Genomic DNA, 24,957 nt, shown 5'->3' on the forward strand with positions numbered 1-24,957 from the left:
AGGGCCGATCCTTCAGAAGAAACTTCCGAAGGATCTCAACGCGCAGTAGCAAAACACGCTGCTTACATAAGTGCGTCGAAATTTACCTCCAGATTCAGCATAGACTGCACGGCATCGCATCTGCCGATAGTATTACGAAGCAGAGTGAGATGGTCAAATATCGGGACTCCTTAATTTCCATCCTTCGGAATCCTTAGAGGGCTGCAAGGCTCCATCCCGTGCGCTTATCGGGGGCTGTTAGTGGGTGCCCCCACTTGTGTTCTAGGGCTTAGCTGACTCCACTGGAGTAAACGGACAGGGGAGTTGTAGAATAGCCTACTCTCATTGGTATGATCGGGCTGTAAATAAGAAATCTGCCTTGTAGTATTGTCTATTATAGATTCATTTATTTCATGCGTAGGATTTGAGATCAGTGAGTATGTCATCGTTGCAATAGGATTCAAAGCATGTAAACAATCAAGGTAGATAGGCGATCGCAATACTACCGCTGAGCCTCGTCACCATTCTCATGATTCACCATCTCTAATCATCTCGAGGTCACTCTACGGGGCGTGCAAAGGCTGAGCCCCCAATCTAAGCACGTTTCTACTAAAATCTCATCCAGACCCCAATCTTGATCCCATAGACACGGCAAAGACGGGAAAATCTGGGGCCTCGTCTCACCTTTCAAGCCTCCCGCAAAATGTCTCAGGAAACCGCCTGAATCTTCGGTTCACGAGTCATCAACACGCTATAACTCCACGCACATACAGTCAGCTCAGCCCTGTTTCATCGGTAGTGGAACATGTCAGCACAAGGATCTCCATTAAAGCTCCTGTTTCAAGTACAATAAAATTTAGATGAACTAATTAAACGGATTACGCCAAGGATTCAGCATGCATCCTCTGAAAAACATGGGATATTCTTGGTCTTGTAAGTCACTGTCAAAAGATTGACAGGTCTGTTAAATAAACGCACCACCCAACATTGTGAACGGCCCTAATAGCAGGTCGTTGGTATTCTTCCTACACTCTTTTGGATAGTCATTCTCTTCCGCGACAATGCTTTTCTCAAGTCGCTTCACCTTTGCCCTTGGGGCTTTACTCTCTTTTATCGCCAACGCCAGCGCCGCTTCTGGCGAAGGTAGTTTTCCTGATTTCATCTCAAATTGGGCCCTCTTCCGAAGATGGGAGGACATCACTGCTTCAATCCCCGTCTTTGACGTCCCCGGCATGGAAGACCTCATTGTCGGCGACTGGGTCAACTCTGAGAAGAAGTTGACCTGGGAGTGCTACACGCTCACCAAGGACAGCACCGTCGCTACTAGCTTGACAGTCCTCATCGACAAAGCTACCTTGACTTGGACCGATACTGAGAACCAGCCGCAGCAAGAGACTGTTGTTAGTAAGCGCAGTGGTATCAAGTCTGGTGATGGCAACGCTATCATGTATGGCGCTCGTCTGCAGAAAGCCCTCGATCACCCTAATATTCTTCCCATTCATCACATCGTTTATGGCAAGGGTGGCGTGAAGGACTATGGTTTCGCTATCATGCCTTATGTCCAGGAGGGCTCCGTGGCTGATAACCTCGGCAGCCTTTCTGATGTGAACGGCGCTTTCAAACAGATGCTCGCTGCTGTTGCTGCTGTCTCCGCCGCGGGCATCATCCATCGTGATCTCAAGCCCGAGAACTTTCTCAAGGATGGAGATACCATTAAGCTTATGGACTTTGACCAGTCGCGAGACATTGGTACTACTGTTCAGATGGACGTCGGCACTCCCTCATACACTGCCCCAGGTACCATATCCACTTCTTCCATCTCAGCTGTAAACTAACATTTCTCTAGAAATCATCATTGGCAGAGACTACACCACCAAGGCTGATACCTTCTCTCTGGCCATGAGTTTCCTCGTCATGTCTGTTCCTGACCTGCGAAACTCTGATGACCGATTCCAGCTTTGGAAGGATCTCATTGAGCCTCCCAACACTAGTTACGAGCGTGTTACAGCGGACAAGACAGAGGAAATCCTCCGGGGGAGAAACTATGGTGTTTTTAACGGCAACGATGGTCTTCTCAAGGTCATTGCCAAGGCTATGTGCAGCGAGAGTGAAGGACGCTACACTCCTGCTGAGTTCGAAACTGCTTTTAACGGAGCTACATAATTGCCAGATTTGTCAGGGGGAAGAGTGAGGTTATTAATATTTTGAGTCAAGATAGTTGAAGTATTTAGACTTTCTATGTATCCTCAGATTGGTGATCGCTACACTTTGGCCGTCTCAGACAGATCGTCTCTCCAAAGTGAAACGCTTGGAACATGCTGTTTCACCTTTGGTGCACATACGGCTTTGTATCTGTGTAGAGATGATCCTTGTGCTGCTCAAGGCTAGCCCGCCACTTAACGATTTGTTTAGAATCATAAGAAGTAGTTATTGAAGAACGACGAAAAGTGAGAGCGCAGAGTAAACATTTCCAGGCCTTTGAGCATATTCCCTCATTCCTTGCTTATCGTTAACGCGTCTGCCGCCTCTCTCAGGCGTTCGGCAGTAATATCCTTCCGCGATTGCACTTCAAGCTACAAATCATCAGCCAAATTCACCACGACAAGGCCAAGACTTACTGTAGCCACATTCTTGATGTCCGCTTTCTCTGCATGCCAAGTCAAATCCCTTCTCAGCCGATGCTGAACTCGCGCGTTCTTGGTCGAAGCTGTAGCAGGGAAACGTGTCCAGATCAAGATTACAGCACCTGACCCAGGATAGCGATAAAAGGCAAACTTCTTTATTCCAGGAGCGTCAAAGTACTCGGCAAGATCTTCAGGCGCTACCTGCTTGACGTGATCGTCGAACTCGATGATGTCCTCCTCATGATCGACTACCTAATTCTGGGTAAGCTTGGCTCTAAGGACGTGAGATGGTCTTACCATCTTCAACAGGTCACCATCCTGGAGTTGAGACAAAGCTGCTGCGCTGCGAGCATCGAGGAAATAATCTGGCTCTGTTTTGGGCTGATCTGTCGTCCCGGGAAGATTGATGGTTCGGCGTTCTGTTGATCCGGATGACATATTGAAGTCTGTTATTTTTTATGTCATGTGTCTTAATGAAAAAGTGATTGAAGATGTAAGAAAGTAGTCTTAAGTCTACTACGTCTTGAGTCTCTGGTGCCTGAACGTGCGCTAGACCACTGTAACAGCGATTAGTCAGAGGGAATAGCCACTAAAATCAGTAAATACTAAGTCCTACAGCGCACGCGCCATCGCAAGTAGGACTTGATCACGGATTGTGGTGTCGAGAAGATGCGAACGATTTTATAGGCCCCGTCTCGGGGACTAACATAAATTCTTACATGGCTACCTTATCTTTATCATCATTTAAAGCTTCATCTGCTATCTAACTAACCGTTTGGCGTGTAATACAGAGATTCTTCACGACCATTCAGCCTACCCTAGAATCGGCTTTTTGCCGTAGGATTACTTTATTATCTCATTTGTTGGATTGTGGTCAGAATCCTATTTGGATGTTCCCTGGATCTCACATTCCTCACCAAGTGGTGGCTAGTCATTTTAAACTTGTTTTTATGCTTGAAGTAATTAGACTATAAGCAAATCTGTCCTTTCGGCTGAGGTTTACTACCGCTCTAACCGCAGCCTAGTCCAACCCCGTTAAACCAATCATTATATTACAAAGAACAATAGAAAGTAGGTGATTTGTATATCACGGCAAGGAACTGAGATATATCTTTATCCCTTGAATAATCTGACAGATGTGTTAGATACTTCATTGCATTTTATCTGAATAGTGCGTCGCACATGATATTCTCTTGAGAAATGTTATTCTAGTTCATATATACATCATGAAGTCATACGGATTCGCTCATCATCTAAGAAGCATACTCAAAAATGTCCTTGATCTCCTCAATAGAAAGCTTCTTCTCCAACGCAAGCTGGAGCTGAATGCGTGCTTTGGAAGGATTCAGATATCCAGCTCCAATACCAAAAGGTCGCTCGTCAACATATCCCCAGGCAGTGCGTCGGCTAACAACGACAGGAATCTCAGTCTCGTTCAGAACCTTCTTGATCTCCTCAACAGCCTTATCGGGCCAACCTCCAGCGCCAAGACCAGCAAGAACAATACCCTCAGCACCATTCTCAATAGCTTCTTGGAAAAGCTTAGGGTCAGTTTCTTGATGACCATACAGGACGTCAACTTGAGGAAGAGCAGTCTTGGTGGAGCTGGTGCTGATGTTGAAGTAGTGATGACCGAGAGGTCTAGTGGCGGGGTACCAAAAGATGGGCTCCACGTTCTCGAAGGAGCCGAGATAGCCTTGATCTTCGGCTTTGAAGGTGTCGAGGGAGTTGGCGTTGGTCTTGATGGTGTATCGCGCAGAAGCAATTTTATCGTTGAGAACGATCATGGCTCCTCGACCCATAGCGCTCTTGCTGCTGGCGAGTCTGACGGCAGAGAGGAGGTTGAGAGGGCCATCAGCGGAGAGAGCTGTAGCAGGGCGCATAGAGCCCACCATAACAACAGGCTTCTCACTCTTGACAGTAAGATCCAAGAAGAAAGACGACTCCTCAAGGGTATCAGTGCCATGGGTAACAACAACACCCTGCATGTAATCGCTATCAAGATCATCCTGAATGCGATGCGCCAAAGTAGTCAGAATAGTTGAGTTGATGTCTCCACTATCAACATTGGCGATCTGCACGCCCCGAACATTGGAGACGTTGCATAATTGGGGAACAGCGTCGATCAACGTCTTGATACCCAAAGCACCAGCCTTGTAGCCCGTAGTCTGATCAGAAGACCCGGCTGAACCAGCGATTGTACCGCCGGTAGCGTAGATAGTGATATTGGGAAGACTGGCGTTGTAGCACTCAAAGTCGCTGACTGCCCGGGTGACGAGCTGGGGTATCTCGGGGAGAGGCGAAGCGAGGGCCGAGCCTACAAGGGTAGTGAGAGTGAACAGGGATTGAAGAGAGGGCGACATGTTGGGCGGTCAGGACAAGACTATCAACGATACAAGACAACTGCCTGAAGAACAGAGAAACAAGAGCATGATGAAGGGGAGTTTGGGCATCTTTTATAGTCGTGATATCTTGGTATCTTGGCCGTGATCAACTTATCCTGACCGAGGATATGCGTGCAACCCACCGTGTTACCTTATCATTAGTTAACAGGTCCCGTCGGATCGGCTCTCTAGTTCGAGGATAGTAAGATAGCCAAGAGCAAGTAAGGTGAGGTAGAAGGTTCTCACCGTGCGCCCTAATTACGTACGGCGATAGGTGATCAACCAGGGATTATGGGTTTCTGCCAAGATTCTAGTCTGCATTATTATCTTTCGGCCTCTAACGCTGACATGCCGATGAAGACGCGGGGAAGTCAGCCACCGTGAACAATTGGCTCGATGATGGAAATTATTTCTACATCTAGAAATAGATAGAACTTATATCACTTACCAATAAACTGGTTTAAAGATATTAATCAAGTTGACATGCTTTCGCCAAGTGATAGACGATATGTAACGGCCCATTTAGGCATAGCCTCTAAGCGGGGTGTAGCAGTTCCCGAATAAACCAGCCTCTCCAATCCCCACGAACTCGAAATCCACTTTCCCTCTTTTCTCTGTTGGTTCTTGACTCAGTCGCTCTCTTGTCCCTTGACATTTGAGTTACATCCTATCGCTTGCGGGAATTTTTCGTTTCTTTCGTCTTATTTTTCTTATCTTTTCGTTACCTCATCCCAAGGAAACTTACTCCCGTTGCGGTACCCTCGACCCACGCACGTGCGCGATTATCGATCCTTTATCTCTCCCGCTGTATCCATACCTGTACTGTACACTACTCAGATAAACACAGTAGACGTGTCTTATCTGAGGCTAAGTATCTATGCCCGACGATGATGTCCCCCCCGCCAAGCGGACGCAGGTACCTAGAGCCTGTCAGCGCTGCAAGACGCTCCGCCGAGGCTGTAACGAGTATCGGCCGTGCAGAAGATGTGTGGATGCAGGTCTAGGAGATCGCTGCATTGGACAGTCCGGCGCTCCGAGCATTCTCCAGCCTATCCACGGCCATTACTCGGTACCGTCCAATGCACCTGTTGACGCGCTGCATCGACTCATTGAGCTTGTACCGGCTCAGGTACTCGATCATTGTGTTGAGCGCTTCTTTGCACGGCTTTACCCTACTATTCCTATTCTGACTCGCGATTATGTCGTGCTGCTCAGATCGGCGTCATCGTCGGCGACGCCTGAATGGAGACTTGAGGCTTACTCCGTCCTTGTCGCCATGTGCGCGCAAGTTCTCCTCCAGACAGAAGAGCCAGAGAATTTACTGTCGCAAGGCATCATCGCTGAGAATAATGCGACATACGGTTCAATGATCGTGGATCAAGTCGTCACCGTCCATCAATCCACCCCCCGCACAATGAAACCAACCCTCAACCAATGCCTCCTCGCATTCTTCCTCTACGCCTGCCAAGCGCGTCTCTCGCACCACAGCCAAACATTTCTCTTCCTGCGCGAAGCAACAACACTATTCTGTCTCCTGCGCCTCGAGGACATGGACCATTCCGCAAAGGCGTTAGCACACCGACTATTCTGGGTCCTTGTCGTATCAGAGCGATCTCACGCCATCCGATATCGCCGCCCCATCACATTACAAATAACCGACGAGGCCCCAGAAATCGACATGAACGATCCTTCGCTTTCTGGCTTCTGGAGTCTTTCGGCGCTTTTTAGACCCATCGATACTTCGTTTGTTGCGCTGCTGAATCAGGAGCGCTTTGCTATCTCACCGCCTCTTTCGTCGCTGGATTTCGTGGAGACGGCTGTTAATACGGCTATAAAGCCTGATTTGCAACTTCATGAAACACAGAAAGCGAATCTGAGAATAACACAGCTGTGGCTACGGATGATTGTGTGGAAGTTGCGCCTTCGACTGGGTCATCTCAGTGAAAACGCGCACCAGCATAGTCTCACTTACCAATACCCTCTAGTCGTTGCCAAGGATCTCACGCTCTCAACGCGAGATCTTTCCATCGACAGTATAAAGATCCACGGCATTGGAGTAACAGAGAAGCTTTACGACATTGTCTCGGCGGTAGTTGACGTACTCGCTCGTGTACCAGTCACGCCTTCAAGTCCCCAAGGCCTTGCGATGGGCACGTCACCTGAAGATGACTTACTATATATCCGGAACCTCATAACCAAACTGCCGGGAGGTGCATCCACTTATGAGCCGCTTCTAGAAAAGCATATACAACAGGCACTGCCGAGTCCCGGGCCTAGCGTGGCCCACAGTAGTCCACCAATATCGAGAGTAAATTCATAATAAACAATCTGTACATCAAGCTATTCAAAACTATATACCCACATTACTATCATACACCTCGTTTCTTTTGATTCCATCAACACCGATACATTATTCCAATGCCTACTGCAAGTCTTTCTCGTTCAACTTCTTGTCAGAAGTAACCGAGTGCGAATAAGGATCGATCTGCGTCTTGGCAAACTTCCTTGCAGGAACCTTCTTCTCAAAGAGAACATCCAACTCAGCATAAGTACGATCCTTAGGCTCAGGAAGTCTGAAGAAAACCCAGATAGCAGAGAGGAGACATGTTCCAGCCCAGAAATAGGCGGTGCGAGCTCCCCAGTTCCACGCCGACGAGGATAGCTGATAGTTTGTCATGACGTTGACAAAGATGTTGCTAGCATTGTAGGCGGCGCGAGCCATGACGATGGTCTTGGCCTTGAGTCGGGTCGATGAGAGCTCGGAGATGAGAGAGTATGTGACGGGTCCAACGGTGAAATCGTAGACAAATGTGAAGAGAATGAGCATGCCGCCAATAGCCCAGACGGAAGAGTTGTCTTTGGAGAAGGAGAGGGAGCCGACAATGATGAGGATGAGGAGTTGAGAGCATAGACCTGAGAAGTGAATCGTGCGTCGGCCAACCCTGGACATCAAGAACCAAGAGCCCATGGTGCCAACCATTCCAAGAGCATATTGGCCCATGGACAGAGAGAAGGAGTTGCTTGCATCCATACCAGCTTGTGTGAGGAAATATGAGAAGTAACCCATAAGATTCTGTCCACCAAGAGTCTGCACAAGCCAGATACCAACAACAATCTCAGTTCGGCGAAGATCAACACCCTTGAAGCAGTCCCTATAAGTAGTTCCCTCCTTCAAGTTCTTCTCCATCTCATTCGTATGCTCAATCATGGCAATCGTCTCGTCGGCGTTAAAGTTGGGTTGTTGGGGTGAAGTGAGTCTCAGAAGCGACTTCTTGGCTGCAGCTCGGTTACCCTTCCTAACATACCACCAAGGTGATCTATCACAACATTAGCTCAACAATCCTCACCCTGATGATGTGACACAACTTACTCCGGAGCAAAAATAACACCTGCCAGGATAGGCACAGGCCAAACCCACTGCACACCAAAAGGAATTCGATAAGCCCACTCGTCACCGCGACCAACAGAACCTTTGTTCACAGCAGCTGCAAAGAATTGACCAATCACCCAGCACATGTTGATGAAGGTCGTGAGGTAAGGTCGCAGAACAACCGGTGCTACTTCGGATGCATATGCAGGAGTAACGCTTTGGAACGCGCCCCATGGGATACCTTGTATCGTTACATTAGCGAATGGCACAGCTTTGGTGGTATGATATGATACTTACCGCAGAGGACTTCTCCCAGCACAAGAATCTTGACGTTGGGAGCGAAGAAGAGAACAAAGACAAAGGCGATCATGAGAACGAGAGAGCCGATGGTGGTCATCTTGTAGCCGTATCTGTCAGATGTCCAACCGGCAATGATGAGACCAATGATCTCGCCGGCGCGAGCACCGTTGGACAAACCAGATTGCCACGCAGGAGAAACAGCATATTTCTCCTTCTCAGCATTCCACGAGCCAAACTTCTCATTGAACACAGGAGAAGCATACAAATTGCCAAGTAAAGCAAGGTCATAGCCTTCCATGATGAGAGTCGTCGACAAAAGGACAGACCAACCAATGGCCTTGGGATAAGTCTTGATAGCTTCCCAGAGCGTCATATGATGCTCAGCCTCCGCAGCGACTTTGGCCTCTGAAGCAAGAGCTTCGGGGCTAATGGTCTCGTCATGCTGAGCGTCGATACTCTTCTCAGGATAAGAAGCCATGGTGAAGATTGGAGTTGGGAGAATGGGAAGAGATGGGATGGCGAGATGCTGGGGGAAAAGTGAAAGGATAGTCGGTCCTTTATGTACTTTCGTGGAGCCGATGCTCGCTACGCCTGAACCCGACAGCTCGGATGATGATTTTTTCGCCCAAGCTTAAGTTAATCCCCCAGAAACCAGGAACTGTACATCATCTGGTATGAAAAGCATGGGGAAATCTGGGGATTGAGTGTGTGGGGTGATTTTCAAGAAATGGGATTGGGGCACGAGTCTTCTGAACAGGAGACTCCGCGTGCTAGCGGAGTTTCCACCCTTCGGAATATGTTTCACTGCAATAATTGGCTGCTTTGGGATTAGAGATCAATAGTGCGGAACAACTCCGATGGTGGGAGCGCTAGAGTCGGAGTCTCCGCTGGTCACACCCGAACCAGGGTTTTTTAAGGCGAACCCCTCTGACGTCGTAGGGTAAACTGATGGGGTGAGAGCCAGCCTCGGCTGATCTTTTACGAGTTGGCGATGGATGTTACGCTCCATTCATTGAGCGGAGGGTCCGTTACATGCGGCGTTGATCAGAGAAAGGATCTGATCTCCACATTCAACGGAGTGATGTCGGCCGATAAGATGGGTAAATAATAAACACCTCGTCTTCCCCTCTCAACAATATTCCCATGACCATTTGCTCCCATCTCACCATCCTCTCTCATCCTCCTCTACCTCTCAATTTATCACAGCCATCATGGGCTCCATCATCTGGGACGATGAGCATCAATACATAGGCAAACAGCCCTGGTGGAAAGCCGCCTCCTTCTACCAAGTCTACCCAGCCAGTTTCAAAGACTCCAACAATGACGGCTGGGGCGATTTACCCGGTCTCATCTCCAAGCTCGATTATCTAAGCGATCTTGGCATCGACGTCGTATGGGTGTCGCCCATTTTCGAGAGTCCCCAAAAGGACATGGGCTATGACGTCTCAGATTATCAGAAAATCTACGAACCCTACGGCAGCGTTGAAGATGTCGATATTCTCGTCAAAGAATGTCATGCGCGTGGTCTCAAGATCATTCTCGATCTTGTTGTTAATCACACATCAATAGAGCACGAGTGGTTCAAAGAATCAAGATCTTCAAAGGATAATCCAAAGAGGGATTGGTATATCTGGAAACCGGCGCGATATGATGAGAATGGCGTGAGACATCCTCCTACGAATTGGAGAGGATATTTTGCGTGCTCGACGTGGACTTGGGATGAACTCACCCAGGAATATTATCTTCATCTTTATGCGCCTGATCAACCTGATTTGAATTGGGATAATGATGAGTGTCGGGAGGCGATTTACGAGAACACGATGCGCTTTTGGCTTGATCGCGGTGTTGATGGGTTTCGCATTGATACCGTCAACAAATACTCCAAGAGGAGAGATTTTGTCGACGCGCCTATCACAGACCCTTCATCGCCTCATCAGCCTGCACCCGAAATGTGGTGCAACGGACCGCGCATTCATGAGTTCATTCACGAGATGTACGAGAAAGTACTTGGTCCTTACAACGCCGTATCAGTCGGCGAGCTATCCAACACGCCTAATCCTTCACAAGTCATTCCCTATGTATCAGCCGCTGCGAAAGAACTCGACATGGTGTTTGAGTTCTCCATGATCAGACTTGGCAATGGAAACGGCTTTGGTGACAAGTACATATACCAGCCATTCCCATTATCTAAGCTGAAGGCATTTGTCTACAAGTGGCAGAGCTTCATTGAGGGTACAGATGCGTGGGCGACCGCGTTTTGCGAGAATCACGACAATGGTCGAGCTGTTGATCGTTTTGGTGACGCGTCAACGCCGGAGTGGTGGCTCAAGTCAGCAAAGACTCTAGCTGTCTGGCAGACAACACTCACGGGCACTTTATTCCTGTACCAAGGACAGGAAATTGGCATGACCAACATGCCGAGGTCGTGGGGAATTGAAGAGTACAAGGATATCGAAAGCAGCAACTTTTACGCCGAAGCCGTCGCGTCAGGCGATGAGAAGCGTGTTAGAGACACGATGCACGGACTTCAAATCATGGCGCGCGATCACTCTCGCATTCCCTTCCAGTGGGATGACTCACCCAATGCTGGATTTGCTGGCGCGTCGGCGAAGCCGTGGATGAGAGTCCACGATGACTATCGCGATATCAACGTCGCCAAGCAAGTCAAAGATCCCAACTCCATTCTCAGTTTCTACAAGGCCATGCTTCGCCTTCGAAAGCAGTATCAAGATATCTTCGTCTTCGGTTCCTTCAAGCTTCTTGATCCAGAGGACGAGTCATTATTTTCATATGTCAAAGAGAGCATTGTACCCGTCAAGGGGCGACGGTCTGAGAAGAGGAAGGCTGTTGTCGTTTTGAACATGAGTCGCGAGGAAAGACTTGGTCCGGATGTTCCTACTGTGTTGGGCTGCTCTAATGAGGACGTTCGCTTGCTGGCTTATACGAGGGAAACTGCAGGAGGATTGAAAGGGGGCCGGCCGATGCTTTCGGGATGGGAGAGTCGGGTTTATGTTAACATTGAGCTGGAATAGGCGTTATTGGGCACTTGGTATAGATAATTACGGAGAACTGCAACTCAATCGGATTCATTTCTAGATCATCAGGCCCACGCTGTATCCCTCAATATACTCCACGCTGAGATTACTCTACACGAGTTTGATCCATTCGGGTTTTAACTGCCCACCAGGATTAGCAGCTAGTTTCTCGAGAACCTCGCCATGCATCAAATCATAGACATAGCACTCCCCGACTACCTCGTACCCATCCCCCTTCGGCCTCAACACAAACGGAACTTCCGCACCAAACAATACACAAAGCTTATCGCCAATCTTCATATCAACGGGCCCAACCCCAAAGTCTTTCGACGCTGTCTTAAACAACCTGTAAGGATCGCGGACAGGTTCCACGGCGCTGATATATCGACGAGAGTTCCCGCCTTCAACGATCTCATTGAGATACTCGGATTGTGTCATGTCACCGCCTTCTGGCTCGATAACATCTCGCAGTGCGATAAGATCTCTGACGATCCAGTGGCCACTTCTTGAAAGTAACAGAGCAGCCAGATCAGCGAGATGCACAGCCTCGTCATCAACGGGATATGCCCTCCCCTCGCCGCCACATGTTAAAGTCAGGGCACATTTTCCCCACGCTTCTTTGCTCCATCTCGGTTGACTAAGAAGATTCTCGCGGCTTTTGTCGTTTTGATCAAAGATGCCCCAATAATCACGATGTTCTTGCATGGAGGAGATGTGATCGATGATCACGCCTTTGAGGACCAGCTCTCCTGCCTTATCATCGGGATTCAGTTCCATTCGAGCAGCAGATGCGCATTGGAAGCCTGGGCTTTGCTTGGTCGGTAATATTGTCCATGGCCGGCGCTTATGCCAGCTTGGCACCCACGATGGCCCTGAGCGATCAAAGTCTCCAAGTGTCCCAGCTCCCGAAAGAAGCGTCAATGGGGACGCCGACTTAAGCATGAGTCTTGCAATATCCTCGAAGACCTTCTCTGAAGTAGTTACCTCCCGGTAGTCTGGGACGATCTGTTTGCCAACAGAGTCTGTTGTTTCGATACCCAAGAGGCCATAGATCTTGTCCTTAGGCTCTTTGCTCTGGAAATGTCGAGTAACTTGGAGTAATTGTGCAAACGAGAATTCTAGTCGCGGGAAACATTTCTGTGAAATCGATAGTCGATACATGAGATAACTATTCATCGCTCCGGTAGGGATCATGTCTCGCCCATAGCCACTGGGTGACAGCTCCGGCTTATGAACCACTATAGCTGCTGCGAGCCCAACCCACTCCCACGGGATCTGGTACAAGCCGAGTTGAACAAGTGCATGCCTGGCTAGGACAGCTTCTTGCAAGACCCAAATACGAGAGAACCAACGCCGTCTGAAAAGCTGCATCATGGCAGAGCGGTTGTATTCACCATTGTCGGTGTTGGCGCGTTGCACGGTAGATTGGCCATCTTTTGAAACCTTCGAGTAAGTTGCTTCTAGGGTCTCTTGACCGGCCTGAGCGAGCCAATCGTTGACGACTGAGCATACTCCTGAAAAGGCTTTTGAGACCGAAGAAAGAGATGTCTCAAGGATCGTCTTTCCACACATACAGCGGTCACTCTCCTCACCGACCCATACAACCACCTGCCAGGCGCCACTGAATATCTGTCCCATCAGCGCTACCTGCTGGCCTCTCTCTTTGACGTCCTCCTGGTTGATACAGATGGCATCGGCCCATATCACTCTGCTGGCATTGTTTCGACGGAGCTCTCGTAACGCGATGTGCAGACTACCAGAGATAACCATAGTGTGACTCGTGCCGTTACACATGATATCAATCTTTTGGTCGCTGGAAGAGTCTGGCTTTCCCCAAGTGTATGAAAGAGCTTCATATGCTGTCTCGTTCTCTTGCAAGCTACATACGTGGAGCTTGCATTGAACAACATCACCATCTCCGGCGAGAATCTCTAGTAGTCGGAAAGTACTGTTCTCAGGTAAGGGATGATAGATTCCTGAGGTCTCTTTGGCTCGACGGCTTTTAGTCTCAAGTGGAGTGAAACAGCATATCGGCGATTTCGGATTGGTGATTGAGAGCGCAATCTCCTCAATGTTGGAATCTTGCTCCAGGTCGGAGAACAGAGGCAGAGGGATTCTTGAGTCACTCTCTCGATCAAAGATAAATCTGTTGCTCCAAAGTCCTCCCAAATATGACTCTATAGATCTTGCGCGAAGAGAGGGATTCATCTATCGATTTCGACATCAGCCGATAAGCTCCAGAGGTGGATAGCAGGAATAAGTTTGCCATGCTTCACAAATGGTCACCTAGCTACATGCAACGAGGTAAGGAAGGGTATCTGGAGCTGGAACATTTACCAGGTTTAGAAGTGAATTAGTTCTCAATGCCGCAGGGACTTTGAAACTGGAACAACTATCTTTCGAGTGGCGCTTGGAGGACTTGGCCTCTGACTTGGGCTTCGACGGCCACATTGGAGAGTCAACAGCCGGCAAGAGACTCTGGTAGGAATGGAAAGATGATATGTGCTGGTTTCACATACACTCTTTTGTTTTACGTAGGCTGCCTTGCGGATGAGGTCTTGAAATACCCCGCCTCACTGAAAGACCCACGCAATGGCCGCCTGACACAGCCACTCAGCTGACCGCCGTTGTCCAACTTTTGCTGTATGAGGTAAACAACGTTCAGCCGCTGCAAGGCAACCAAATCAACATTATGTGTCGCGACTTATATAGCCGAGTGATGAGGCTGAGATTTTGCTTTTGAGACCTTCCATATCATTTCTTATCTAAATACTATAGCTCATCACGAGCTCCTCTTTCGCTCTGATCCGTGATACTGACCCCATGACTTCCGCTCTGAGCAATGAAAGTATCGAGTTGTTCAACCGTCAACATCTGAGTGAAGTTGCCTTTGAACGACACCACCTCATTTGTGCCAGCGCGATACAATCTGATGGAAGGATATGAGTCAATCTCAACTGGTACATCATTCGCATCGACGTTGATCGTAGCCAGAGCAGCTTTGTCAGAAAGTCCAAGCTTTGCGTATTTGGAACCAAGCTCGTTCATCACAACTTGCAAACTATTTAATTTGTTAGCATTAGCGGAGCGTAGAGACAGTGTCGGCTTACTCGGTACAGTATCGACACCATGGTACGTTGAACTCAACCAAGACATCTTTAGACTTGTCGTAGACCAAGTCGTCAAAATTACTACCCACCAACTTTGTCAAAAAAGGCTGGGAAATCGACACTTCAGGCACTGGCTCTGACTTGATGGTAGGTATTAGTGAACCGGCCAGGTAAGCAGCCACATGTTTAGCGACCCTATTGGCGTTGAACACCGTTTGAGACATAGGATACGCCCTCCCTTGTTGATTTGCGATCGCGAACCCACGCTTGATGTCCTTGCTAAGATGCATCTGCTCACATCTTTTGGGGTAATCTGGCGCAAGGACTGTCATGAAGGAAAGCTGGTCCTTATACTTCTTAGCAAGCGGAGCCAGAGACTTGACAAGCTCAGCCCGATCATCGCGTTTGTTGAGGAATATTTGGGCCAGTGGTTTCTCATCCTTGAACGGTTAGTCGATGTGAAGCGTTGAGGGAGAAGTTGGTTACCTTGATGGCTTCTTCATGAACGATGGGGTCATATTCGCGAATCAGCGGCTGGGTTGCATCTCGCAAGAAGGACTCGACATCCGCGACAGTGAAAGGCCCGCGGTAGTAAACTCGATCGTCTTCCTCTTGGGTATAAACAGCAATGGAAGGGCCCTCGCTGTCTTTCTCAAGGCCATGAACAATGCCAAAACTGTAATGTGCTCGCCATCTTTCGGCAACAGCGTCAAAAACCTTGCGTTCATGCTGATTGTCTGCGCCAAGAAGGGCAACGACCGCCACACGAGCTGACCGCGCGAAATCGAGCTGGTTCTTTTCGGTAAGATCTACAACGGGAGAACCCGATTGCCGCTCGATGTATTTCACAACCCTGCAATCATGATTAGTGATCCACAAGCAATTTCACAGCAACCGACGAAACCCACGATGACGCGTCTAAAGCTTCTCTGTAAGTGACCAACTCATTGTTGCCGGCTGTAAACTTCAACGTGGGCACAGTGAAGACCTGAGAGTCATCGCACACAGTTGGTTCGTCGTTACAGTTGACTGAGGCGATGGCGGTCTTCGTGAGCACTGGAGACACCCTGTCCAGCACTGCTTGCACTCGATCACACTCTTTGCAGCCGTCTGCTGTAAACAAGATAAGCGCTGGCCTTGAAGATATCAACACGTTGAACTCTGTTTTACGGAGTTTGACGGCTTGTGTTTGAGCAGCAAGAGCAACGAGTGACAGCAGAGTTGACGAGCGCATGATGGTATGCAGAAGAGACACAGAAGATGGAATGGGAGACTGAAGAGCCGATCCAGATAATTCCTTCTTGGATCATTCATCATATCAACACTTATCAACTATTCCAACCCCACCAATACTCATTTTAGCCCATTTTAGCCCAAATCGGCATCCCTCTAGCTTATCATGAGACCCAATCTCGTATAGCCATCCTTTAATTTCAGCTCCCCCCAAAGGGCTTAGTTCATCCAAACACAACTGCCGAAATGCCCCATGCGCGATGTCGGCCAGGCCGCCGTAGGGCACAGGCTGAACCCTGCCAATTTCTAGAATGTTTTATCGAATGATGGATCCCTCACCAATAGAATTAGGAAGGTGACCTGAAGTTTAAAAAGATATCCAGCCATTATAATTGGTGAACTGAGTCTCTATCCATTAGCTCCACAAACGGCATGAACCTTATGTACGAAAAGAAATGCGGTGACTAGTGGACGTGAAACCTGAGTCGTGGAAAAACATGAAACTTGGGGCCACGAGCTTTGGTAACCTGGCGTTTATAGTGGGTGCTAAGAGAATAGTTCTAGAAGACTTGTTCCAATTGAGGATATTCGTGTAAACGTTCCTATCAGGGTGTTTCGTGAAGTCATGTTATCTGTTTAGTACAAACTTTGACGATCATCTCCATTCAGCTTCTTAGTTAGGTCAGGTACATGATCAGGAAAAGCTTAGCCTGAGGATGGGATGACGGATGCCTATCATGGAGAAGATATTTGCTATCGAATATGCGGCAAAATGGCGATACAGTCGCGAGAGAGATTGATTTGGCGTAGAACAGTATATATAGATCATTGAATCCCACAGATATCTCATCATCCTCATCACAGCCTCACTTGTTCAACCATCTCAAGTCTTTCAACTCTTCCACCATGAAGTTCACTTCAACTTCTCTTGCGCTTCTCGCAAGCATTCCCCTCGTCTTCTCTCTTCCCACCGAGGTTAAGCCATCTGAACAGCTCGAACAGCCTCAGGGCTTCGACAAGATTCAGAAAGCTGATCCCGAGCACTGGCTCCAAGCCGTCAAGGAAGAAGCTGCCCGCCAAGAAGCCGCTGCTGCTTCTACCTTCAATGAGACTGAGGCCCTCGAAGCCCGAGCCAGCTGGATCTACCAAGTCCACGGCATGTACACCGACAACCTCGTCAACGTCGGTGACGTCGACACCTTCTACATGCTCTGGACGCGCATGTACGACTCCAGTGACGATAAGGGCGGTCTCTCAGACATCACCCGCAATGCCTGGAGTAAATTCTGCAACAGCCCCTACGGCAACAATGGTGGCGTAACGACCAGATTCATCCTCGACGGTCAGTGGGGAGCCGTGGGCCGTCTGAGCGGCTGGTCGATGCGCGACGCCCTGATCCACTCCATGTGGCAGACGGCCGATGGTATCGGAAAGAAGAACGGGTACACTGTGTACAATGGCTGCTACGGCTTCACCTGGCAGGAGAGTAAGCCGGGTAAGGCCAACTCGGCTTGTGGAGGACGATCGGGCAAGGCTTGCCCGTATAACGATGACTGTCCGCTGGCGGGTATGGAGTGCACTGGCCTCAAGTGGGGAACCTGGATGCCCAGCATCATCCGCATGAACGTCTACAACCGCGATGGATCTCTACGCGCTGATGCGTACCAGGCGAGAATCTCTTCGCAGGCTGTTGGCTCCGGTGGCTGCTCCAAGGCCCAGACTATTTCTGCCTATGTTGCTGACTTTATCCCCATTGTTGGGCCCTACTTCGCCACTGGTATTCGTATCAACTGTCTGTACCAGAGCTAAGTTCGCTCGCTAAAGGCGGACCTTGCCCTGTAGGGTTGTTGACGAAATGTTCCAGGCTTGCTTCAAGCGACTGGGGTTCGCGGTGAGACTGGGTCGAGGTGTTGTTGGAGACCTTTGTCATTCTCTGTATATAATTCTATTACTTGAATATAAAAGCGTTTGTGCTGATCAAACATGGTATCACAAGGTCATCAATATGTGGCGAAAAGGCCTGCCGGCAATAACATTTTATACTTCAACGTTTGGGCCCCAATAAGGGTCATCTCAAATATGGGCAAAGACGATACCAGAGTCTGAGCCCATGATCATTTTCCTGTCAGCCCCACTTTCCAGACCGGCTTTCTATGTCTGAATTCTCTTCCACTCCAAGTACAACTCCCTGCTCGAAAGGCCACTATTCATGAGGCGGTAGAATTCCTCCGACGATCCCTCCTGTCCAGGCTCAAGCTTCAATCTGTATGGCCACTTGTCGATGATGGTGTGCTTGTCCTTCATCGCCGCCTCAGCCATAAGGGGCATAAACGTCAACCGAGCCTTTTCCACAAACCTTGGAACATAGTAAGCATAATATTTGAAATCAACCGAACAATGCTTGTTCACCTTTTGAGAATATGATCATATTTCTGCACATGGCCGTGAGCGTACGCGACCATGGTGATGAAGGGATCGTTACCACCCCTGATTGGCCGCTGAGGCGGAAGGTACTTGAAGACGCGCTCTGACGAAGTTTTCACACTCTTCACTTTGTCCTCATTGGTCGAATATTCTTCGACCATGTTCATGAAGAGCGTGATGAGAGTCGCATGTGGATTGATTGAAGGCGCTCGAAGGAGTGGGGCCATGAGGGCAACGGTGCGATGAACACCAAGATAGCGCCAATCGGAGATGTTGGAGACCTGAAAGGAAGTCAGCTGGTTTCCATAAGTGCATCAATTGGAATGCAAGTAGTGACACCTATGGAACGTACATCGATGCGATCAAAAGAGCCGTCAAGATGATTGGGAAGGGTTTCGGCATGGACCTGAAGAAGCTGGAAAGCAATAGCCGATTTGGACATTCGGACCATAAACTTCTCCAATGTGGATCGAACGTAGTAGAATAGTTTGCCATAGATGTCGGATGTGGCGAGTCCCATAGGAGTCTTGTCAACCTCGTGCAGCGACCATCCCAACAGCGGATCAGCACTATCGGACATTGGCCAGCTGTCTACGGACTGAAAGTAAGTCCTACAAGATTCAGCTTCATTTCGTCACTCTGGAAAATACCACTCACGGATTCGGTTCGCAGTGTTCGCTCCGCCGGGCCCCAAAGGGGAGGAGAAGGCCATCCTGACGAAACCGCTGTCTCGCAACCCGATGAGAAGGAGATAGAAAGAGATAGTCGCGGTCGCGGCGATCGACGCGGGACCGAGCAAGTGTAACAGCCTTGCGAACCTCATTTGCTTTGTCGATAGTCAAGCCATCAGGAACATCCATAAATGTCAGCAGTTTATCCCACGCCTCTTTCTCCAAGACGAGTCTGACAGATCGTTTCTCGAAAGTCCAAGTCTTTCCTAGGATCCTTTTGGCAGGTTTATCCTTGAACTTGTGGCAAACGTTCTGGATAAGAGGTCGAATGCGCTGCTTGAATATGTCGACGTGGGACTTGCAGATGGAAGCCGAATACCAAATGCGGAGGATGCAATCGACAGCTTCATCTCGATCGTCTGCGGTGAGTGCGAGAAGAAGAATGATAGCGTTGCGGGCAACGACGTCGAATTCACGATCGTTCACGATAATGTCGATGGGCTGCTCGTAGCTCGGAGGAAGTTGTGCAATAGTTTGGACGACGTTCCGCAAGTCGCCAGAAGCTTGAGTAGAAACATGTCGTTAGTTTGAGCTCGCTGAGCCATCAGGGTAAGGGAATTGCACACCGGCGAACAACAAGTGCAGCTGGCTTCCATACGCTTCTCCTTCATTCGCACCGAGGCGAAGAACATCTAGCGCTGGAACGTTTCCAAACAAGTACTTCATACCACCAAAAGGGGTAGGGGCCTCATCACTCATGAAAGTAGGTGTTCGACCCTCCACAGACCACTCAGGCTCCCATGTCTTCTTGTTATATGGTGATTTGCAGTCGAGTTTATGGATGGGCCAGTGGGCTTTCTGGCATTCAGAGCTGCAGTACTACAAGACGTGAGCATAATGCATAGGAGTCGGAACAGCATCGGAGGCAGGATAATTACAACGACAAGACGGCAGTTGGCGCAGCTGGATCTGCCAGTGTTCCGACAACTGGTGCCGCCTGGGCTGCAGTTTGCGCAGGGCAGTGAGGCCGACGCCATGATGTCTGATGTCAACTTTGGTGACTGGCGAGGAAAAGGAAGAGAAAAGAGGAGGAAAGTGGAAGCGAAGAGGAGATGAAAGCCTTAGCTTTGGTTGGAGCCTGGGGTTTGATGAACATTCACAGGGTGTTTGCTGCAAGCATTGACTGGCACTGCCATGGCGGATACCTACATTACATTTGCGACCTCACTGTTTGCTCAATTGTGGATCCACGACTATTCCTGTTTGGATTGATCGATTTAAGCAGGAAATCAGGCTCCCTAGCGACAATCTTGTATCCAGTGGCTATGCAACGAGGACATGGAGTTTCTGCATCCTTTGATCCATCATGTCATCAATCAAGGGACGTAATGCATCTTCCTGCAGCGAAGAGTCCCAAGATCTGGCGGAACTGTTTTTGGTGACTTAACTTTCAAGCAGTGTATGTACGATTGTTTCCAAGTAGACATATTGCTATGGGTAACTCCCGGCTATCAGCCATCCACAAATGGTGGGTGACAACCCTGAGATGCATCAATCGCCAGAAGGCAGCATCCTCTACACACGTTCGCAGTTTGCACAAGCAATATCGGTCAATGAGGCCAAAGGTTCAGTATCAGGTATCTTGACTATGAGATACGGAACAAAATTGATACACAGATACTTCGGTAAGTAGCTATTAAAGTGCGTACAAGATGGTCGCTGTCATAGCTACTGCGCCCGCATCAATGCCCTCACTGAGGTACTCTAACAGTCCCCTTCATGACCTCAACCGCCTTTCCACTAAGATGAACAGTCTTGACCTTTCTCTCCCCAGCTCCATCCGTCTCGATCTCAGCATCTACTACGATAAGACTCTCCCGCCCCATCTCAACACCCTGCGTGATATTGAACCTGATCGAGTTCGCAGATAGTTTGTGCAACGCCAAATAACACGACAACGCGCACGCAGCACTTCCAGTTGCTGGGTCTTCCATATTACGCTTGACAAGTCTCGTGCGAAGATTTTGCACATGCTTTCCGTCAGGTGATGTCTCACCGTCAAGCAGCGTATAGTAGTAGCGCCTTGAGTCAAAATCGTGTTTCCAACCGTCGTCCTGCAAGTCACCGTTGATGTAACCCATGGCACCGACCTTGGCAGCGCCGAGCAACTCCAGAGATGGGAGATTTACGAGCGCAAAAGTCATCCCGTTGACGATGCTAAACAGCGGTGCGCCCTCGTCAGCGGCAGCAACTTTGGCGAGTTTACCATCCCAACCAGCTTCAATTTCATGCTTTGGCACACGTTCCTTGTGAAGCTTAACATCGTGGGGGATTAAAGCACGCGGAGAGCCGTTTTCGAACTCAAGATCAATTCTGCCCGCCTTTGCAATCATTGTCTTTACGCCCTGGGGTTGAAGAAAAACAGCTGTGCCGATAGTCGGATGCCCCGCAAATGGCAATTCGAACTGTGGAGTAAAGATATCAATCTTCCTCTCGTCTGTTTCTGCACGGTTTTCAACATCATGAACAAAAACAGTCTCAGAGAGGTTGAACTCGCGAGCGATACGTTGCTTTTGAGATTGGGTGAGGGGAGCCTGCTGGCTTGGTGGGGGTATCGTCACCACTGCCAAAGGGTTGCCTTCAAAGGCGGTGGTGGTGAAAACATCGAGAGTGGTGAATTGGAGACTCATTTTGGTCTTTACTTCGGGTTTGTGATATTCAGGTTATGAATACTTGGCAATTAGAGGAATAGGCGATCCTTTTAGTACTGAGCCATTTAGGTGAGTGAGTCAGAGGGAGCTGCAGTCATAATACGATTACTAATTCAACCGAGAACAAATCAACAACATCGGCGCGTATTCACCGAGTACAGTATAGTCCTGAGTGAATTTATTCCTGGCTAGGAAAAGTACCGAGGTAACCTTGCCTCACTCTATAACTTGACTTTTAGATACAGGTAATTGTAATTTCGTTGTCTCGCGGCATGAACCAGCGTCTTAGTTAGTATCTCATCTCTCTTGTCACGGCGCTTCGAGCAATCCACCGATCCTTCTTGCAGGGGCAGAAAGGTACACCGCGCGTTCCCTCTCTTTGATTCCCCACTGGTATGGCTGTTGGAAATGCTCCCCGCGTCTGTTTCGAGTTTCACGGCTTGCTGGTCTCCTACAGCCCAACCACCCAATGCCACTGAGAACCAGGACACCACCAAGTGATGCACCGATGGCGATACCTACTATCTCAGTAGTTGTCAATTCAAACCTTGAACTGAGCCCAGTGTTCGCTTTCGTTTCTTGACCGGAGGGTGCTTCGGTGGCTGTAGCGTCAGAATCGGACTGGGTGGTGGATTGTGGTGGTAGCTGTAATGTGGCTGACTCCTGTATAGAGGTTACAGTTTCCGAAACCGTGATGGTGTGAAGTTGAGGAGGATCCGGAGCGGTGATGTTGAAGTATTGGGACTCTGCCAATGGAGTCTTCTGATCGCTAGGTTTATATATTCCAAACCAGTAAACAGAGTCTTCGCCATGTCTCAAATAGTGACCCATGTCGTACTCAGCCTTCCAGCTGGTGGAATACAACAGGCTAACACCTGAAAACCAGATCAGTACAGTTTCAAAACGTTGCAAGAAGGTATTTGTCATACTTTCTAACAGTGCATGTTGGCCTCCTTTCTTGTTCGTAGGATTCATCTGCCAGACATACAGATCGAACTTGGGCTCATCTGACTCGAAAATGATCGCGATGGTCTCGCTGTCGCTGTAGCGTATGTTCTTGCCCAAATCTCGATCGGCACCCTGGTTTGGGTCCCATTGTGGTGGCCGTATGAATTTCGACTCACAAGCTGCGAAACTAGCGAACGTAGCAACTATCGAGACGAATACCAGATCCATTTGCATGGTGCCCTTTTGGAGGTTGGAAACAAAAGGCGAAGTGCTTGCGTGTTGCCCGTCCACATCTGTTGACTTTCTGTGGTTCAAGAGAGCCCAGGGCATGGACGAAAGGGATTCATGTCATTTTTGAAAACGATGGCTGGCCCCGTACATTCATTCAGGGCCATTGTCAAACGCCAGTTCAACATACGCCAGGGCTCGCATGCCCCAACAACAATGCCGCCACTGATGAGTCCGAGGCTCAGTAACACTACCAAAAATCTGGCGGCGTGAGGGGTGTTCTGACGATATCAGATTAGACTTTGGAAATCTCAGAAAGCAAAACGCCATCTATAAACATAGATACACCATCCCAAGCATGTAGCACGTTAATTACTCGGATACTATTGTCTAATGGGTCATGACCCCGCACGCTGATTTAATGGTAATCTTATTCAACAAGGTTAATGTGTTCCTTTTTCAACAGGACAGATATGTATAACCACAAAGTATCAGAGGATCCCAGGAAGTCTATGGCTTATGCGTTTACTGAGGAAGATGAGGTATTTGAGAGCCCTTGTTGTGAGTTAGTCCTTGCTTGGATTACTAATGCAACTGATGACATCGGAAGGGCGCAGTTGTACACGGCAGACAGAATACCCGACTTATCCGAGGTTCTAACTAAAGTTAGTTGGTCCTTCGAATGGTCTTGACGAGGTTTCACTTTAAACATCATGAGGTATCTCAGTGAGTATATGACCTGAACTAGCTCCAGAAAGAACCTAATCCCATAATATTTATAAATTATCGACAGATGAGTACACCTCCCCTCTCATACTTCAACTTAATGTTTCCTATTCAACCATTCCCTTCAATCATTCCCATCACGGTGCTTCATGCAGCCCAGGAGGACTTCTAGCATAGCCTGAAGGATAAACCTCCACGGCCGGGTCACCAGGTAGCTCAGCCTTTGTCTCGGAAGAGTGGAATTGCTGGTGCTGACTTTGAGAACCCAATGAGACGTCCGTATCCTTTTCCTTCCGTGCCGATCTTCTACAAACCAACCATCCGATAACACCAAGAAGTATGAGACCGCCAATAGTTCCCCCAACAGCTGCACCCGTAAGCTCTCCTTTGGACATTCCAGACTCGGAACCAGCATCTGAATTTGCTTCTTCGTCCGAGGATAGATCTGTAACAGTAGGTATAGGAATGAGTTGCGTAGGCGGTACTCCCACTATTTGAGAGGTTGTGCTCTGAGTCGCGGTAGAGGTCTGCAGCGTGGTAGAGGTTTCGAGCTTCGGAGCGGTGACATTAAAGGATTGCGACCTTGTAAGGTCTACCTGAAGATCGTCAGGGTCTGCTAAGGCAAACCAGTACAAAGAGTCTTCGTTTCCCTCCACTGATCCAACTACATCCCACTCAGCTTTCCAGTCAGTACGAGATGCTAGGTGCCCAGGTCAGCAATGGCGTATACGAGTACCAGATTCTAGGAACACCCTACAGTCTAATATTCTTTCCTTCACAATTGATCCTATCCGTTGGACCAAGTAAAGCTCAACTTTGTTAAGATCAGTCTCCCAAAGGAGCTGTATCGTATCTCCGACTTCGTATCTTATATTTTCTTCGAAGCCAGTTTTATCGTCGATATGGGAGTTCCATTCTGGGGGACGGAGGAATTTGGTGCTGCATAACACACGACTGACGATTATCGAGAGTACTAGAGTGAGCGAAATGGCGAGCATGCTGGCGACCGAGAACGCGAAGTCTCAGAAATGATGAATGATGGGCCGCTCGTAGGTAAAGAGGACCCGGTGCAGGACGCGAAGATCCAGCACTGGTCGGGGTGGACAAGCTTATTTGTTTTGACTGATTCGTGAGCCGAAGCCAAGAGCAAGTTGACAGGGGCCATTAATTAAACCAGGACCACCATCCCCGGATAATATACAGCCGACGACCTA

General features: G+C 48.8%; 13 protein-coding genes across 13 annotated transcripts; 4 read left to right on the forward strand and 9 right to left on the reverse strand.

Annotated features, from left to right (window-relative positions):
* Positions 1-1,040: 1,040 nt before the first annotated feature.
* Positions 1,041-2,142, forward strand: FOIG_09459 (serine/threonine protein kinase; the record flags this gene model as incomplete). The annotated part of the gene is made up of 2 exons (XM_031209735.1): positions 1,041-1,776; positions 1,826-2,142. The coding sequence occupies 2 exons, from the start codon at positions 1,041-1,043 to the stop codon at positions 2,140-2,142; spliced, it is 1,053 nt and encodes a 350-aa protein (XP_031060822.1).
* Positions 2,143-2,161: 19 nt separating this feature from the next.
* On the reverse strand, positions 2,162-3,109 carry FOIG_09460 (uncharacterized protein). Its single transcript, XM_031209736.1, has 3 exons — positions 2,901-3,109; positions 2,598-2,855; positions 2,162-2,552 (listed from the first exon to the last, which is right to left on the reverse strand). The coding sequence occupies exons 1-3, from the start codon at positions 3,039-3,041 to the stop codon at positions 2,472-2,474; spliced, it is 480 nt and encodes a 159-aa protein (XP_031060823.1). The 5' UTR covers positions 3,042-3,109; the 3' UTR covers positions 2,162-2,471.
* Positions 3,110-3,695: 586 nt separating this feature from the next.
* On the reverse strand, positions 3,696-5,049 carry FOIG_09461 (L-asparaginase). The gene has a single exon (XM_031209737.1). The coding sequence runs from the start codon at positions 4,964-4,966 to the stop codon at positions 3,857-3,859; it is 1,110 nt and encodes a 369-aa protein (XP_031060824.1). The 5' UTR covers positions 4,967-5,049; the 3' UTR covers positions 3,696-3,856.
* A 554-nt stretch (positions 5,050-5,603) lies between these two features.
* FOIG_09462 (MFS transporter, SP family, general alpha glucoside:H+ symporter) lies at positions 5,604-9,395 on the reverse strand. The gene is made up of 3 exons (XM_031209738.1): positions 8,655-9,395; positions 8,358-8,598; positions 5,604-8,304 (listed from the first exon to the last, which is right to left on the reverse strand). The coding sequence occupies exons 1-3, from the start codon at positions 9,133-9,135 to the stop codon at positions 7,410-7,412; spliced, it is 1,617 nt and encodes a 538-aa protein (XP_031060825.1). The 5' UTR covers positions 9,136-9,395; the 3' UTR covers positions 5,604-7,409.
* Positions 5,865-7,307, forward strand: FOIG_09463 (uncharacterized protein; the record flags this gene model as incomplete). Its single annotated transcript, XM_031209739.1, has 1 exon — positions 5,865-7,307. One exon carries the CDS (start codon positions 5,865-5,867, stop codon positions 7,305-7,307), a length of 1,443 nt encoding a protein of 480 aa, XP_031060826.1.
* A 473-nt stretch (positions 9,396-9,868) lies between the features above and the next one.
* FOIG_09464 (alpha-glucosidase) lies at positions 9,869-11,689 on the forward strand (the record flags this gene model as incomplete). The annotated part of the gene is made up of 1 exon (XM_031209740.1): positions 9,869-11,689. The coding sequence occupies one exon, from the start codon at positions 9,869-9,871 to the stop codon at positions 11,687-11,689; it is 1,821 nt and encodes a 606-aa protein (XP_031060827.1).
* A 30-nt stretch (positions 11,690-11,719) lies between these two features.
* On the reverse strand, positions 11,720-14,396 carry FOIG_09465 (uncharacterized protein). Its single transcript, XM_031209741.1, has one exon. It carries the CDS (start codon positions 13,898-13,900, stop codon positions 11,804-11,806), a length of 2,097 nt encoding a protein of 698 aa, XP_031060828.1. The 5' UTR covers positions 13,901-14,396; the 3' UTR covers positions 11,720-11,803.
* A 68-nt stretch (positions 14,397-14,464) lies between these two features.
* On the reverse strand, positions 14,465-16,036 carry FOIG_09466 (uncharacterized protein; the record flags this gene model as incomplete). The annotated part of the gene is made up of 4 exons (XM_031209742.1): positions 14,465-14,753; positions 14,803-15,242; positions 15,289-15,655; positions 15,711-16,036. The coding sequence occupies 4 exons, from the start codon at positions 16,034-16,036 to the stop codon at positions 14,465-14,467; spliced, it is 1,422 nt and encodes a 473-aa protein (XP_031060829.1).
* An 809-nt stretch (positions 16,037-16,845) lies between these two features.
* Positions 16,846-18,096, forward strand: FOIG_09467 (uncharacterized protein). The gene has a single exon (XM_031209743.1). It carries the CDS (start codon positions 16,942-16,944, stop codon positions 17,842-17,844), a length of 903 nt encoding a protein of 300 aa, XP_031060830.1. The 5' UTR covers positions 16,846-16,941; the 3' UTR covers positions 17,845-18,096.
* A 90-nt stretch (positions 18,097-18,186) lies between these two features.
* FOIG_09468 (uncharacterized protein) lies at positions 18,187-20,167 on the reverse strand (the record flags this gene model as incomplete). Its single annotated transcript, XM_031209744.1, has 6 exons — positions 18,187-18,391; positions 18,445-18,740; positions 18,812-19,070; positions 19,117-19,693; positions 19,757-20,009; positions 20,069-20,167. The coding sequence occupies 6 exons, from the start codon at positions 20,165-20,167 to the stop codon at positions 18,187-18,189; spliced, it is 1,689 nt and encodes a 562-aa protein (XP_031060831.1).
* A 557-nt stretch (positions 20,168-20,724) lies between these two features.
* Positions 20,725-21,921, reverse strand: FOIG_09469 (phenazine biosynthesis protein). The gene has a single exon (XM_031209745.1). It carries the CDS (start codon positions 21,818-21,820, stop codon positions 20,882-20,884), a length of 939 nt encoding a protein of 312 aa, XP_031060832.1. The 5' UTR covers positions 21,821-21,921; the 3' UTR covers positions 20,725-20,881.
* A 229-nt stretch (positions 21,922-22,150) lies between these two features.
* Positions 22,151-23,119, reverse strand: FOIG_09470 (uncharacterized protein; the record flags this gene model as incomplete). The annotated part of the gene is made up of 2 exons (XM_031209746.1): positions 22,151-22,716; positions 22,771-23,119. 2 exons carry the CDS (start codon positions 23,117-23,119, stop codon positions 22,151-22,153), a joined length of 915 nt encoding a protein of 304 aa, XP_031060833.1.
* A 761-nt stretch (positions 23,120-23,880) lies between these two features.
* Positions 23,881-24,741, reverse strand: FOIG_09471 (uncharacterized protein; the record flags this gene model as incomplete). Its single annotated transcript, XM_031209747.1, has 2 exons — positions 23,881-24,443; positions 24,501-24,741. 2 exons carry the CDS (start codon positions 24,739-24,741, stop codon positions 23,881-23,883), a joined length of 804 nt encoding a protein of 267 aa, XP_031060834.1.
* Positions 24,742-24,957: the final 216 nt, after the last annotated feature.

This window comes from Fusarium odoratissimum (assembly GCF_000260195.1).
Source record: "Fusarium odoratissimum NRRL 54006 unplaced genomic scaffold supercont1.15, whole genome shotgun sequence".
Lineage (NCBI taxonomy): Eukaryota > Fungi > Ascomycota > Sordariomycetes > Hypocreales > Nectriaceae > Fusarium > Fusarium odoratissimum.

Bases quoted from the DNA above. Each gene is read 5' to 3' on its own strand.
- FOIG_09460 (XM_031209736.1), bottom strand. From the start codon at position 3,041: ATGTCATCCGGATCAACAGAACGCCGAACCATCAATCTTCCCGGGACG. The intron at 2,856-2,900 runs GTAAGACCATCT...ACCCAGAATTAG, and splicing joins ATGGTGACCTGTTGAAGATG to GTAGTCGATCATGAGGAGGA. The intron at 2,553-2,597 runs GTAAGTCTTGGC...GATGATTTGTAG, and splicing joins ACATCAAGAATGTGGCTACA to CTTGAAGTGCAATCGCGGAA.
- FOIG_09461 (XM_031209737.1), bottom strand. From the start codon at position 4,966: ATGTCGCCCTCTCTTCAATCCCTGTTCACTCTCACTACCCTTGTAGGC.
- FOIG_09462 (XM_031209738.1), bottom strand. From the start codon at position 9,135: ATGGCTTCTTATCCTGAGAAGAGTATCGACGCTCAGCATGACGAGACC. The intron at 8,599-8,654 runs GTAAGTATCATA...TAACGATACAAG, and splicing joins GCTGGGAGAAGTCCTCTGCG to GTATCCCATGGGGCGCGTTC. The intron at 8,305-8,357 runs GTAAGTTGTGTC...ATGTTGTGATAG, and splicing joins GGTGTTATTTTTGCTCCGGA to ATCACCTTGGTGGTATGTTA.
- FOIG_09465 (XM_031209741.1), bottom strand. From the start codon at position 13,900: ATGAATCCCTCTCTTCGCGCAAGATCTATAGAGTCATATTTGGGAGGA.
- FOIG_09467 (XM_031209743.1), top strand. From the start codon at position 16,942: ATGAAGTTCACTTCAACTTCTCTTGCGCTTCTCGCAAGCATTCCCCTC.
- FOIG_09469 (XM_031209745.1), bottom strand. From the start codon at position 21,820: ATGAGTCTCCAATTCACCACTCTCGATGTTTTCACCACCACCGCCTTT.